General features: G+C 48.2%; 2 protein-coding genes across 3 annotated transcripts; one reads left to right on the top strand and one right to left on the bottom strand.

Annotated features, from left to right (window-relative positions):
- Nucleotides 1-456: 456 nt before the first annotated feature.
- ZP4 (zona pellucida glycoprotein 4) lies at nucleotides 457-5,738 on the bottom strand. Its single transcript, XM_033066103.1, has 12 exons — nucleotides 5,540-5,738; nucleotides 5,091-5,212; nucleotides 4,910-5,012; nucleotides 4,212-4,367; nucleotides 3,648-3,835; nucleotides 3,395-3,492; nucleotides 3,122-3,252; nucleotides 2,735-2,924; nucleotides 2,514-2,661; nucleotides 1,152-1,230; nucleotides 720-836; nucleotides 457-599 (listed from the first exon to the last, which is right to left on the bottom strand). Exons 1-12 carry the CDS (start codon nucleotides 5,736-5,738, stop codon nucleotides 457-459), a joined length of 1,674 nt encoding a protein of 557 aa, XP_032921994.1.
- A 3,579-nt stretch (nucleotides 5,739-9,317) lies between these two features.
- LOC116999619 (cytochrome P450 2C19-like) lies at nucleotides 9,318-15,040 on the top strand. 2 transcript variants are annotated; one of them, XM_033066493.1, is made up of 9 exons: nucleotides 9,318-9,516; nucleotides 9,849-10,011; nucleotides 10,499-10,648; nucleotides 10,949-11,109; nucleotides 11,515-11,691; nucleotides 12,190-12,331; nucleotides 12,603-12,790; nucleotides 13,932-14,073; nucleotides 14,758-15,040. In XM_033066493.1, exons 1-9 carry the CDS (start codon nucleotides 9,337-9,339, stop codon nucleotides 14,937-14,939), a joined length of 1,485 nt encoding a protein of 494 aa, XP_032922384.1. In that variant the 5' UTR covers nucleotides 9,318-9,336; the 3' UTR covers nucleotides 14,940-15,040. The 2 variants fall into 2 exon arrangements, with proteins under 2 accessions (XP_032922384.1, XP_032922385.1); XM_033066494.1 differs by having other exon boundaries at nucleotides 9,337-9,516; nucleotides 10,949-11,118; nucleotides 11,524-11,691; nucleotides 14,758-14,939.
- The last annotated feature ends 530 nt before the right edge of the window (nucleotides 15,041-15,570 follow it).

Here is a 15,570-nt window from a genome sequence, read left to right as displayed (position 1 = left end):
AGGAAGACCCATTTGTGCAGTGCTTTGGCATCCTTGCTTTCCACAACTGCTGCATGAGCACAGCCCTAACTTACCTAGTTACAAGCTCCAGTGCAGTCAAAATACCTGTTCTGCATCCCCAGAGAAGTAGCTGCAGGATCTGCTCTTAGCAAGTGTTGCAGCACTTCTGCTCTGTTGGAATGGAGCCTAGGTCACTTTTGAAAGCCTCTATATTCATTAACAGAAATGCCAATACCACCCAGCATCAATCCTGCCTCAGTCTGCAGCCCAGGCCTTGGCAAGGTCTCCAGTTTGTCCACAGCAGACAGATAGCACCAAAAACAGAAGAATCCCAGAGTGGGGTGAATTTGGAAAGCTTTCACATCCACTGGGATAATTTTTGCCTTGCAAGTAAGTCTTACAGCTAGGGTCTCCAGGAGAAGGGTTACCACCAAGCAAATGGGTTTGACAGTCACTTTATTGCAATCTATTGATTTCACGTGTTGCTGACACCTTCCTTTGCCACAGCACAGAAACCACGAGCACCACACACAGAGCTGTCCCAGTTGCCACTGCAGCAAACCCCAGAGCCCAGGAGGCTGCAGGATGCACAGCTGCTCCTGTGGGGAGAGACACCCCAATTAATGCTCCCAGTGAGGCACAGGGAGGCCTTAGGGGCTCAGCCTTTCTGCAGAAAATCTCAGACCAGCCCCCTTTCCCTGCTCTGCTGCCACACTTACCAAGGCCATCCTTGGCTGAGTCTTGTCTTAGCTCATCCTGGAGGAAAATCACAGGGCCTTTGCTGGACACATGGGAAGTACCTTCCTGAAAAGGATGCTCAGCACGCCTTTTACCCCCTACAGAGCAAAGGGAAGGTTGTAGGTAAGAAGATGTATAGGCCTGAAGGTCAGCAAACTTTCTCCAGGTCAGCTTCTCCACACATGGGAAGCTCCACAGTTCCCATGTGAGTCCACACAGAGCTAAGAGCCATGAGGACCTCTGTCTTTCTGGCATGAGAAGAGCCCTTAGTCAGTGGAAAGGAGCAGGAAATCCTTTGCCAAGCTGTCCATGCCCCAAGGGAATTACTCCATAGGCTGCACGTTTCCTACTCAGCTTGGGGACTGGGCTCTTGGTGCCCCTTTGGATAGGGAAGCAGAAGGCAGGACACTTACTGACTCTGGAAGGACACTTGGTGACACAGGACTCCTCCACAGAACGGTGGCAAACAGAAGCACTGCAGTGCAGGTACACCTAGAGAGAAATGGAACACAGCCTGAAGTACCTCGGGCAGTGTGAGGAGACTGGCGATACCCTCGTGTGGTGCACTGACCCCAGCCAACAGCCAAGCACCCACACAGCCACTTACTCCCCTACTCTGCCCTAGCAGGGCGGAGAAAGAATGGGAAGAAAAACAAGAAAACTTGTAGCTGGAGAGATAAAGACAGTTAACTAAGTGAAGGAGAGGGAAGAAAAAAGCCTAAAGCAAAAGAGATGCAAAAGCAAGTCACCTACCCTGCTCCTACAAGCAGGCCAGGCAGTTGGAGCATCAGCTACACTGGAAGATGAAATCCCCTAATGTTTACTGCTGAACATAAAATTGTGCAGCATCAAATATTCCTTTGGCCATTTTGAGTCGGCTCTGCTGGCACCCGGGCTCTAGCCTGTCCCATGCCTACTCACTTGGTGTTGAGAGACAGCAGAACGAAGAGAAAGTCTATTCAGTGCTATTCAGCAAACAGCAAGAACATCTGTTTTCAACACTTTTAGCGACGAATCCAAAGCCACAGCACCATGTGGGCTGCTATGAGGAGAGTTAGCTCCATACCAGCACGCCTGGTCCTTAAGGGGAAGGCAGGGAGATCTCTTCGCCTCGTTTCACCCAGGCTGTAGCCTTGGAGCCCTCTGCTGTCTGCTCGGAGGCAGCTTCCAAACCTTTACATCACACACATCCAAACTCAGTCAAATCCTCAATACAGCGCTTCTCCCTGGAACTCTGCTGTCCGAGCACTGCCTCGTTGTGAACCTTCCTAAGTACAGCTGAGACCAATTTTGAGTATTAGTTGATCCCAGCAGCGCTGAGCAAACAGTATCAGTCAGGGTGAATTTCATGTGACTCAACTGGAGGAGCTCAATGAGATTCAGAGCCCAGATGCTTTAAAAGGTACAGAAGTTATTTCCAAGTCATTTTGGCCAAGAAATGTAGTTTAGAGACTATTGATTAGCATGGCTAGAGCACACACCCTAAGCAAGGGCTAGCTTGTCTGGTGAATTAGCTTAAGTAAACTACTACCCATCTAGTAGTCACATTTTCTGTCCCACCTCTCCAGTGATGTCTCTTACCTCTACCACATTCACTCCAGGGAATAAGGTTTTTGGCATCAATCTCTCCCCTTCTGTTTCAGCAGGGGATTTTCCTAGTCTTTGCCCCACTCCCCCAAGGAGGCCAAGAGACTCATAGTTATGAAGTTGTTCTTATTGCTCATGCATTTTACTTGTCTTTGGTATGAAGCTAGGCAGCCAGGATAGGATCTTACCAGCCCAGAGAGTTTCTCTTGGGAAGTGGAGTCCACAAAGGTGAATGTGTAGAGGGTGAAACGCTGGTAATGAGAGGGGAACAGTAGTCCTGAGGCAAAACTTGGAGGCATCAGCTGTGTCTGGTAGTTGTCGCCTGCATAAGGGCACCTGAGAGGAAAGGTAAGCAGTGAAAAAAGAGCAAGTTATTCCCCTGACCCAAAGTTTTTTACAAGTCACTTACCCATTCACCAAAATTGGCCACTGCAGCTGTTGCTGGGGGTTGGGGCTTGGTGTGGCCCAGCAGTGGTGCAGAGCTAAAATCAGGTCTGGGTCTGTTCTCTGAAGGATCTTGACTTCTGCATAAACAGGGTCTCTCAGAGTCTTCACAACAGGATAGTCACTGTCTGTATAGTAGGAAGTATAGCTTCCATCTGGGACAGAAGAAACCCAAGAGCCATTTAAGAGCAGGAAGGAACAGGAATAGGCATCCTTTAGAGCCAGACCAGTAAATTCCCACCATGACAGGGAAGCAGTGCTGGGTTAACCCATCAATACTCCACTGTTACTCATCAGAGACCAGAGAGCCCTGCCCTGAGAGGGTTGAGCAGGTCCTGCAGACCTCTCCTACCTGAGGCAACACGCAGCTCCAAGGACAGAGGACCTGGCTGGGACACAGCAGGGAGGGGTGGCAATGTGAACACCTGAACACTCAAGGGAACGGAGCTCCCACTGATGGAATAACTACATCGGACACGTAACCTGGTGGGAAAGGAAAGTTCCAAACTGGGCAAATAACAAAAGCTACTGATACCCCCTTTCTCCAATATAGCAATGTATCATCTGCTTCTTTTAGTGACATTGGACACAGTGACACCTAGCCACATCAGCCCCATGGTAATACCTGAAAATGCTATCCCTAGTGACAGAGCCAAGACTCCCAGTCTTCACATCTCTGCTTGCCACCAACTCATTCTCATATATGGCCTGGTCTCCAGTCATCTGGAATGACAGATAGGCACCATTACTGTGATCAAGTCAAGCTGGATCAATATGAGGCTGGAGAACAGCATTTGGCCTCTGGATGTCCATTAAGCAGCCAAAGCCATGTCAGGTTTTTCCAGCCTTTCCAGCCTAGCAACAGCTGCAGCTCTTACCTGAAAAGTAGTGCCACAGGCAGAGAGTGGAAACTGGTACACAACAAAGGCATTGTTTGTCAGGACAGGGACACAGTCAGTACTGTGTCCACTGGCAAGTTGCACCGAGTCCAGGGTAACAGGTGGCTGGGTCACATCTCGAGAAACAGCAACAGAAAACTGGCCATCTGGTGTGCAATGAGCTGTCACTGGAGAAAAAGATATAATCAGTCTTGAGTTCAGAGATAAGAGGGATGGACAAGAGGCCCTAATATCACAACCAGGACAAGACCAGCAAGTCCTGCAAGCTATCCTGCATTTAACCCACAAAACAAGTGCCAAGTATGGCAAGACAAGTGCAACCAGCTCCAACAACAACATCAATGCTGGGCACAAAACCAGGCCTGTTGCAATACAGGGGAAAATGCTGGACACTTCACTGGGAGAGCATATTCTTGACAGCCAAAAACATAGCCTTGAGCCACCTGCAGGAGTGGTACACACCTAGCTTGCCTGGCCAGCAAAGTGAGAAATCCTGTTTTGCAGCAGCTCAGGAAGAAGGGAGGAACAGCTGCCCAGGCTTACCTGTGTTACCAAAGTAGCAAGGCTTCACCCTGTCTCTGGGGTCATAGCAGCAGCCTCGTGCTTCACAGTCTCCCTGGCTGATGGGCAGGGAGGCACATGGCAGCCGGTCCTGGCTGGGAACACCTGAACAGACACTACTGCTTGGAGCATCCAAGGCTGGAAAAAACAGAAGGTCTTTGCAGCTAAAGCACAAGGGCAGGGGGACAAAGACATGAAGGACACGGGTTGAAGGTGTCCTGGTGACTGCACACAAATCCAGGGAAATGAGAGTCAGGTGAGGGTCAAACACATGGCCTGGATCTGACATGGAAGCCTGCACAGAAGGAACCCAAGTTTCCACAGAACAGAGATTCTCCCCAAGGCCATATAAAGGAAATTGGATTTACATCAGATCTGTCAAGATAAAGTGTTCTAGAGCAACTCTTGGTAGTTAAGAAAGTCATAGCACCTAGTCTCGAACTTGCAGGAACTCATGTAGCCAGAATATGGCTGGGAGACAAAACAAACATTCACCTGCTGACACTGCAGAAAGGCACAATTCCCCAGCAAGTTGGTGGCTCATATGTCCAGACCCTTTTCCATGGAGTTTTCTGCACAGCAGTAAGCCCCCTTTCCTAGCCCCCAAACTGACTAGGAACAGCCATCTGAAAGGAATGGCACTCATCACCATGAGATTCTGACAGGTGCTTTTTTCTTACCAGGAAGGTCCACAGGACACCTGAGCAGCGTCTCTTCATGAAGAACCTTTTGCCCAGCAGCATCTGTTCCTTCAAGCCCAACCAGTATAAGGTAATTGTGATCCTAGGAAAAAGTCACACCAGTCAGGGCAGCCAGAGCAGCAGTAGTTACAGCCTCAGCAGAGTCCCTAAGGTCACTCACCCACTCAAAGACATAACAGCCAGCATAAGAGACTGATATTTTCCTGGAGCCATCTGGAGTCCCAGATACCAAGAGCCCACAGCCCGAGTCATTCTGCAGAGCATGTGCCTTCCCTTCAGTATCTAGGGAAAGAGGACAAAGCAGCAGGGGCTTCAGAGTCCCACATTGCAGATTAGACCCACTACAATACTACCCTTCTGTAAGAAATAGAGACCTAGCCAGTATTAGTGTCTGGAACAGTAGTGTGAGAATCCAGCAGCCAAGACATCTAGCTCCAGTCACAGCATTTCATCAAGTCCTTGACTGCCGTGTCATATAAACAAGCCCCTGATTATGCAAGAAGCTATTCAGCAACACTTCACATGAAAACCTGTTCCTTTCTTCTCATTCCATGCACCTCTTCATTTGGGCAAAGATACAGCTAAAAATGCCTCTTAATATTGCCTCACCCCAAGTAGTCAGCACAAACGAAGCATTCCCTTCCCAGCCTGGAGGTAAGGTGAGCTGTAAGCTTTTTTGGCCACAAGTCAGCAGGGTAGGATCAGAAAAAACACTGACATGAGCCCCCAGAACCAAGGCAAGGGGACCAAGAAAGACCCAGAGGAGTATAGTTCCTGATGCAGCCCTAGACTGCCCTACAGCACCCATCCTGCTCTCTTGCAAGGCTCTTAGCCTAGCCCTTTTAAATTGTGGAGACAGCTGGGACCAGAAATCCCTTTAATGTTCAGGTGGAGCCAGCCCATCAGTTTAACACCTTCCATTGCCTTCACCTGAACTCAGCAGAGGCTGTTTGCACTCTTTGAAGAAAACCAAAGGGCAAGAGTAGAGCTAGTGTCAAGAGATAGGTCTCTATTCATGCTGTAAAGCCCCAGGAGGGTCTTCAAACCTTTTTTCCTACCCTGAGTTGCTCCCACATTTGGGACATGCAGAAAACCTGGCTGCTTGCCCCCATGCACCCTGTTGCTGCTCTAATTGCTCATTATCTGGCACGAGTGCAAGAAACTTAGTGACGGTGCTCTTTTACCCTTTGAAAGATTATACGGGTTCAAATGCCAACCCAGAGTGCTGATATAAAAGCACAGAAACAGCCCTCCTCATAAAATCTGTGAGAAATCATGGAGCTCAGAAGGCTTTGCACACCTAAACAGTGGTGATCTCCCATAAACACTCTTGGCTGGGGACTTACAGTCCTGTTTGCAGTGGGTTGTGTGGGGATAGTTGCAGGACTGGTTCACGGCTGGCTGAGTTGGCAAGATGGTGTGCTTTCTGGGACCCCTACCCCCAAAATCTGGCAGGTGGGCCCCTGAGATGGGCTTGAAACACAGGAAGGGGGAGCCTCTGTGATCCCAGAGAGCACTCAGCCTGCCAGCAACCATTGTTACCTGCCTGTAGCTGCAAGGTCTCATGGAGAACCTTCTCCCCAGCCACACATCAGGCAGCCACACCAAGTGAATGCCTCATTGTCCATCTTTCCATACATGTTTCTGCATTCATGCAAAGGAACTGTGAATATCTTTACACTTCTGCCCTCAGCAGACTCTCCAGCTCCTGTCGGCACAGCCTTGTACAGCATCAGGACACCCAGCCAGCCCTCACCACGGGAATGGTGGGCTGCAGCTGAGTCCAAGGGAGGCATTTCCTTTGCTCTCCATCCCACAGCCTGTCTTTTCTGCACAGCTGTACAAGATGCCATGATTCCAGCTGGTCAAGACTGTCACTACCTCTAGAAGTGCCTACCTCTGCTAATTTCATGCACCAACCAGGGTGGCTGCTCCACAAAGTATAAGACCTTGTCAGCAGCTCTGCACAACAGGACATGCAGACAGTGGATCTTGACAGGCTGTCTGCGTGGCTGAGGCTTGAGAAGCCCCCATGAACCAACTGTGCTCCCCACAGTGCCTGCCTGGGCACTGGGCAGCCACAGTGGAAAGACACCCAGGGACAACATTTGGACTTTGGCAGGGAGGGAGGCTTCATCTCTTTAGAAGCTGAGTGCTGCACACACCCTAATCACATAATCACTGCATGACTGCCAAGTGCTTCTTTGATTTCATTGCCTGCTGATAATTGGGTAAAAATCAGTAAAGCACTTCAGAGCTACAGAGAAATACTTTTATTATCTTTGACCCATTAATACTTTACTTATGCTGAGAACAAAAATGTCTACATGGAGTTGAAGAATAATTCTACGTGAAAAAAACATGGAATTGCTGTAGATCCAACAAGTAGTACCTGTGCTGAGAACAGTTTCAGTTTCAGGTCCTTTCCTAGTTCCTACAGGCACCAAACAACTGTGTTTGATCATGTAGGGATGGGAGGGTCTTCAAATGAGCCTGAAGTGCATGGAAATTAAATGCTTTGTTTGAAAGAAGTTGTTATGGAAAGTGGAAAGCAGCCTAGCTGAAATGAAACAAGCAGGTCTCTCTTCCTCAGAAATCTTTTTCTCACCCATTTGATAGTTCTCATGCATTACAGTAACCCAGTTGTAAGCACCAGTTTAGACAGCAGCCAAGAGCACCATGGACAGGAAGGACATGCAGAGGGTGAAGGCAGGTGAAGAAAACCTCTCTGGGTGCCACTGGTCTGATCAATGAGGATCCTGGGAACAAGGGAACTTTGTAGACAACGGGGCAAGGTCAGGAACATGGGTAGTTGGCAGCTACCTCGTGGCAGTGCAAATAAACTCTCATGAACTTCGTCTGGTGAAACTCCATGAACCTTCCTGAACTCCCATGAAGTGACCTTACAGCATCTGAGTTGATGCAGGAATTTGGCCAGCAGATCAGCAACTAGCCAAAAGTTTCTCCACCAAAATATTGAGTATGGCTCTCTAAGAAGTAAAATGAGATTTAAAAAGAACAACTAGAAAATTATTGCACCTATCCACGAGAACAAGGATGACTTAGAAGGGATGCAAGGGGTGGAGACCCCCACCAGCTCCTCTGAGTGAAAGGGAAACTCACATTAACATCCTGCTGTACAGCAAACACAGCATGCCCCAACAAAGCACTTGGTTTACCCAGGCCTCCTCCTAATTCCAACCAAGTCCCACATCCCCTATCCTTGCAAAACCTTCCGATCATTTTTGCCCACAAATGTGCTACAGTTCAGGATAGACAGAGGGTTGAGGTCAGCTTGAACAAGCTGAGCACAGCCCTGAGGTTTGTTTCTACCAGCCATGGCCACTGCTTTTGGGACCCTGCCAGTATGCAGGCCTGAGTAATCTTGGGCAGGAACCCTCCAGCTCTTTTAAAAGCCCTTGCAATACACCAGACATGCTCTGCTGTCTCCCAGAGCACCTAGGGAACTTCCAAGGCACCAGTTCCTCATAGTGGAGTCAAACATCAACAAGTCAAGAACCTGTGCATGCCAGCTTCCAGCAGTAGGTTGGATGAGCTTCTTTGGTAAGTGCAAGGACTAGCTGCCAGGTTGCCACCTCCTGTACCCACCCTCAGACAAGTGCATCTCTGTCCCAGCTTGGGAAGCCATATCCCAGAGACTCTCTCAGGTTCTGGATTTCTCTCTTCTCTGTTTTTTTCTTCTCTAGGAGACCTTGAAGAGGTCCGAGTCTCGCCCCCTTTTCTTACATCTTCATTTTGTCTCACCCAGCAAGTCCTTTCTTGTGTATTGTCATGTCTGGAGACCTTTCTGGCCTTGATAGATACATATTTAATATTTTTCCCTCTTGTGAGGCCAGATGCCCCTAGGGAGAGAGACTGAGGCTATAGCTGCAGGGAACACAGTTGCATGTCCTTTGGCAAATCACATGCAGTGTGAACTTTACTAATAATGTCAGGAAGATTTCAGGAACAATGAAGGATGGCTCACACCACTGAGGGCTTGCACAATCAGTACTGAAGAACAGAAAACCCAAATGTCACTTGGAAGATGTTCTTGTGACAGCAAATATCTGTCAGTGTCTCAGTAGGAGAGTGTGTCCCTGCATGATCTCTTTAACAATTAACTCTAGGTAAAACAAAACAAGTTGTTGTATGAGCACATTACTGATTTCCTAATCTCTGTTGGCAGCTGCAGTTATTTGAGATAAGGTGTGTCTCCAATGAATAATTAATACCAATAAAAGTCTTAATTTCATAACATAGGGCAATCTAACAAATGATTGACTAGTAACACCGATTGACTCTGCCATGTGACCCAAAGCCTGCTCTTGAACTAACACAGACTATTGGTATATAAACTCAGATTCTGACAGCCAGAGTCACTCCCTCCTGAGCCACAGAAGAAAATGGAGCTCCTGGGAGGTGCCACGGTTGTTCTCCTGGTTTGCATTGCTTGCCTGCTCTCCTTTGCAGCATGGAAAGGAAGGTCTGGAAAGGGGAAGATGCCTCCAGGACCAGCTCCCCTTCCCATTCTAGGTAACCTGCTGCAGGTGAAACCCAGTAACTTGGCCAAAACTCTCCAGAAGGTAAGGCTACTTCTTCTCTTTTTGCTGTGGGTGAGGAATGTGTGGGACCTGTGCATGGGGTCAGCCTGTGGCTATGGCTCAGTGACTTCCAATTCCAGAGGAGCAGAAAAGTTGTGGGGATTGCAGCTGCTTCCCCTCATTGCTGTTGCCATGTTGCCCAGTGCTGATAAGTGGGACCCATCTCCATAGCCACATTTATCATGAGAGAACCAAACCTTGATGTTACCAATGTGTGAGGCTAACTGCCTGCTGAGGGACGCAGCATAAAGGAGACTTTCCCACTCTTCCTCCCTATTTGCTCCATGGCCATGTTGCCTCTTGCATTTTTACAGCTCAGTAAAGAGTATGGACCAGTGTTCACAGTGCACTTGGGCACTGAACCAGTGGTGGTGCTGCATGGACATGACGTGGTGAAAGAAGCCTTGGTTGATCGTGGAGACGAGTTTGCTTCCAGAGGACACATGCCAGTTGGAGACAGGGCTAACAATGGATTAGGTATGTTTGCTAACTGAGCTCCTTCCGAAGGAGAAGGGAAGGGCTGGGGATGTGTTTAGCAGATTAGAGCTGGAGTGTACCCTGCATGAGGGAAAACTGCAAGGGGTGGGTGTAACCCACCTGGAGGGGGGAGGACAGAGAGGGCTGTAATTGCTGACTTCCACCACAAAAGGGCGTGAGGTAGCAGAGATGTGGAGGCAGATTGTTCTCAAAGATGGGCAGGGAAATGGCAAGGGGCAGCAGCCACCAGCTGCAGCAAGGGAAATCGTGTGTGCGTGAGTGATGAATTATTGACAAGGATGTTGGGTATGTAGTGGAGAAGGCCGAAAGCAAGCAGCTGGACTGCTGAACCTCCAAACCACAGTATGCTGTGACACTACCATGTCAGTGCTCTCCAGGGACAGGATTCACTGTCACCATGAGCCACTGCTCATCTCACACCCAGCATGCCTAAGACAGGTCTTCCCTCTTCCTTCTTCCCCTGCAGGGATTATTTTTAGCAACAATGAGCTATGGTTACACATGCGGCGGTTTTCTCTCACTACTCTGCGGAACTTTGGGATGGGGAAGAGGAGCATTGAAGAGAGGATACAGGAGGAATGTGACTACTTGCTGGAAGAGATTGACAAAACAAAGGGTACAGTCCATTTTCATTATATTTTATGTTTTAAAAAAAAATAGGCTGTATTAAGGGACCTTACATCTTTAGCAAGGAATGAAGTTCCTATGGATTTGGTCCATTCACCAACTACCCCTCATTACAAAGCTGTAATAATTTTGTGATCATGTTCTGTTCTGAGGACCCTTCTGTGTCACTCAGAGACTGATCTCATATTTCCACTAACAACCAGTGTTCAGATTACCCACAGTAGCCATAAGTAGACATACAACATTTGATGGGTTTTTTTAATAGTCTGTAACTTTTCTGAAATCACAGGAGCACCTTTTGACCCAACCCGCGTGCTGGCCTGTGCTGTCTCCAATGTCATATGCTCCATCGTCTTTGGGAAACGATATGATTATAAAGACAAGAAGTTCCTGGGTCTGATGAACAACATGAACAACATCTTTGAGATGATGAGCTCCCGCTGGGGACAGGTAAATTCAGTAGGCATTTCACAGTCGCAACATTCTCCGAGGGGAGCAAGAGGCCTCCCTCCCAATGAAGTTCCATTTCAGTCTTCTAATTAGGACCCCATCAGTGCTCTGCTGCACTAAAGGCATTTCATTCAAGAGGAAGAAACACCCTCACCAAAGCTGGAATTGGCTTTGCCAGCTAAGTGCACCTTCCCAATAGTCCTGGACACCCTTCTTCTCCACCTCTGATGCTGCTACTACGACTACTACTACTCCTACTACTACTACTAAGCAAGCCCTGCCAGACTGCCCAGCCCCATAGTTTGAGGCTCATTTGACAGGGTTGTGGCTTTCCTGGGCTTTTGGCTAATATCAAAGGATGGGGCAAATGTCATACTAGGGATCTTCCTGTTTCTTTCCTTCCAGCTCTACCAGATGTATTCAAATATCCTGTATTACCTGCCTGGCCCACACCAAAGCATATTTGCAGAATTTGATGCTCTGAAAGCATTTGTAGAAGAGGAGGTGAAGTTGCACCAAGCCTCCCTAGATCCCAACTCCCCCAATGATTTCATCGACTGTTACCTCACCAAAATGCAGGAGGTAAGGAGACAAATGGCCCCAGCTTGTCCTCAAACACACAATGCTGAGTCCTTCCCCTCATAAGCAACACAGACATTGGGCTGACCCCTTCCCAGTCAGCTGTGCAATGGGAAAACAGCAACAATACCCCAGATATGGTTTGTATTAGAGCTTATAGCTCTGGGTCTATGTGCTCACTAGCCACCACTATCTACAGCTGTTCAGAGGAGAGCTTCCTCTTTCACCAAAACACGGGGACTTTTTCAGTTTGGTCTTGCAGTTCTTTCACTGGAAAGCAGTTGGCACAGCAAACAAGTAGTGAAGTGCCATTCAATACAGAGCTTAAAAGAAGGTTGATATTGAGTTTACTGCTCAAGGTAGCATTGCAATGCCCCAGATGGCTGTTGCACCTTAGCAGAGAAATGCAACAGCTGTAGGAGAGAAGGTAGGTCTGTGATGACATGAGAAAGGGTCACTACTCTCAGCTCTACAAGAGAAAAAGCAAAGCTTTTTCCTTAGGAGAAAGATCGTCCCAATTCCAGTTTCTTCATGAAGAACCTGATAACAAGCACCTTTGACTTGTTCATTGCTGGAACCGAGACAACAAGCACCACTATACGATATGGGCTTCTGCTTCTTCTCAAACATCCAAAGATACAAGGTACCAGTTTGTGATCTCTTCCTCTCTAGCTATTCCCCTGGTGTGGCCACATGACTAACACCACATCCTTCTCCCAGATTTTCCCCTCCCCTCTCTCTCTTTCTCTCCGACCTGACTGTGTCTACATCTTTATTTAGCCAAATCAATAGGAGTCAACATCAAAACCAACATAATGCTCCTGCCATCTGTGATTTATAAACAGCATAGGGCAACCTATTTACATAGGTTTGGTTTTGTTTACCCATTTGATGGTTTATGCTTCTCATGACAGAGAAAATTCAAGAAGAGATTGACCGGGTAGTAGGACGATCAAGAAAACCTTGTGTGGCTGACCGGACCCAGATGCCCTACACAGATGCTGTGGTCCATGAAATCCAGCGCTTCATCTCTCTTATTCCCCTGGCTCTCCCTCACACTGTGACCAAAGACACCAGCTTCAGAGACTACGTCATTCCTAAGGTTAGCACCCTCAAGTTCAGCAGTTCTCAGACCATCAGTTACAGGTCACAAGTTAGAACTGTTGTGGCCTGACCTTGTTTTCACCCAGCCCTTTGTAAGGGTTTTATCCTCAGGCAGTTGTAGCTCACTTGCACTCCCTTGTTGATGCTTCATGGGCCAAGATTAGAACAGTAGCTCTGACCAACACTTTTGTTCCCTTACTCTGCAGCTTTACCTATTTGCAGAAGCATAGTGGGTTCACAAATTCCCAGAACTGTGGTTCTTCACACGAAAGGCAACAAAGTTGAGGAGCTGCTCACCACCATCCAGGATAGCCTGTGCACATGCTTGGGAGCAAAGTCAGTTGCTGGTTATTGAGCACAGAAAGACTCTGAGCTGTAGGATATGTTTGTATTGAATGGAACAAGCCAAACCTGTTTGCTCTGTTCTAGCACACTTCCTGAGGGAGTCTCTGGCTGGCCACTGCCAGAGGCAGGCTGGTGGGCTGGAGCAGCCCATGGCTTGGCCTGGCCTGCTGCAGCAGTGCTCTTTGCTCCTCTGGATGACTGTGGGAAGCTGGGAAACAGCAGCACATGGGCTACTGATGATGTGATTTCCAGCTGTGTAAAATCATAAGGAAGGACCCAGAGAACTGCTCAGCTGCCAGCAGAGAATTCTTGTGCATCACTGCTGAATACTCCAGCTCCTGTTAATGGCTGGCCAGGAAGTGGGAAGATAGAGGATTGTAGCAGGAGAAATTTGTCAGCAGAGAGCAATTCCACAGGAGCTTCTTTTCCACAACTTTCTGAGCTTTTGACATTTTGGACTTTCTGAAAAGAAGGGACATAGTCCATCTACAATATTGTGAAATGCCAAGAAAGAGAAGAGTTAGGTGGGGTGTGCCCTGATGACCAGAGCAAGCTGAGGCTGAATGTTCTGGAGATGAGAGGGAGAATTCAGGAAGAGCAGGTAACAACTACTGTGACATTCAGTAGGGTCTTCCTAAAGCTGCCTCCTCTAAAGAAGGGTCCCTCCAAAGGGAAACCAAAGGCACTGGTAGGGTTATACAGGGAAGCACAATCTCAACTTGGCAGGCAGGCAGATAACAAGAGTGATCTTATTTGCCTGCCTTTCATGTTCTGCTCTTCTTCTGTTACTTCAGGGCACCACGATATACCCTGTCCTCACTTCTGTCCTCCACGACAGTAAAGAGTTTCCAAACCCACACGAGTTCAATCCTGAACATTTCTTGCACAAGAATGGCACCTTTAGGAAGAGTGACTTCTTCATGCCCTTCTCAGCAGGTAAAGCACAGGTTTGCTCTTTTCCTCTCTGTCAGCCTCCACCTCTGGTGACTGCCCTGTCTTTCCCTGCAACACACAACTCTTCCTCTTTCCAACAGTCCCACTGGTGCTTCCTTGGGGCTCACTGCTCTCCTGCTCTCTGGATAACTCCTTCCTGCTGCTCCTATCTCCAGTGGCATCTCCCATCTTCTTCAGACCTACTAGGAGTTGCCAATGTAATGATGTGAACGGGATCCACTGGCACTGTCTAAAATACCTGTCACCTTCCTGCACAACCACCCAAGGCATCCTTAACAAATCTTTTTGTGGCAGGTCCACTCTTCCCCGGCACCTTTTAAGTACCTCTTAGGCTACATGCAAGCATTCACCTATCAATAGGCCCAACCTTCCACTTTCTCACCTTGTGCTTTATATCACCCTGCTCTCTCTCATCGTGACTCCTGTGATGTTCCCTCCATGGCTAAGTCTTCTCCTGCTCCTGTTCTTCCTTCATACACCCATCCAAACTGTCAAGAGTCTTTTGTCAATGAATTCTTGTCTTGAAAATGTCCTTGGTAACCCTGACAGTCATCTCACTGCTATGACTTTGGGTAGTAAACAAAGCTGTGCAACACAGCTGCTTAGTACAAACTCTGGTCTACTCAGAAACACTCACTGAGTTCTGTTTACTGCTTTCACTTTCAGGAAAACGAATATGCCCTGGAGAGGGCCTGGCACGAATGGAGATATTCTTAGTCACAGCCACCATCTTGCAGAATTTTACTCTGAAGTCTGTTGTCAGCCCCCAGGAGCTCGACACAACCCCAACTCTGAGTGGGACAGGCAATGTACCTCCTGTCTACCAGCTCTGTGCTGTCCCCCGCTGAAAAGCACTGAACATTGCTCCAGTGTCCTGAAACTGGCGATTCCTTTACATCTTCTTTACTAAAATTAGCAGCAGGAGCATTGACCCACCTTTCCCAGGCCTTGCACTGATGCTCTGTCACAGGATCCCTGAGCACATCAAACAGCTGGTTTTGTCACCAGCACAGCTCCCGTGGCTGCTCCAGCAGCAGTGTCCCATCAAGACCATGCTTTGCAGATGGAGAGTGCTGCATGTGTGTACATTCATGATCCAATAAACAAGAATCTGCTTATGAAGGTTTGAGCTGTTATTTATTTTGGGTTGGGGCAGTGCCCACATCTACTGCTGCACTGCAGAACAAGTCTGCAGAGCCTGTGGCCAGCATGCTGTGGGACGGGCTGTCCCTCCTGGGCAAGGACCTTGCCTTTCTCAAAAACTGTGCTCACTGCTGCAGCTTGCAAGGAGCTCCAGAGCAGTCACAGCACACCACCAGTCGGGAAGGCTCAGGGTGCTGGAGAGGAAGGGTGTCCTGCAGCTTGTCTGCCAAATGAAAAGAATGCATTCATGCTTTTTGAAGGCTGTTGCAAGGAGATAACTTACCTGAGGATTGGAGACTGCAACCAACTCTCTGGCAGCTCTTTTTCTGACATCAG

Source organism: Catharus ustulatus, chromosome 8, assembly GCF_009819885.2.
Source record: "Catharus ustulatus isolate bCatUst1 chromosome 8, bCatUst1.pri.v2, whole genome shotgun sequence".
In the NCBI taxonomy this organism is placed as follows: domain Eukaryota; kingdom Metazoa; phylum Chordata; class Aves; order Passeriformes; family Turdidae; genus Catharus; species Catharus ustulatus.
This window is presented reverse-complemented; position numbering and strand designations above follow the sequence as displayed.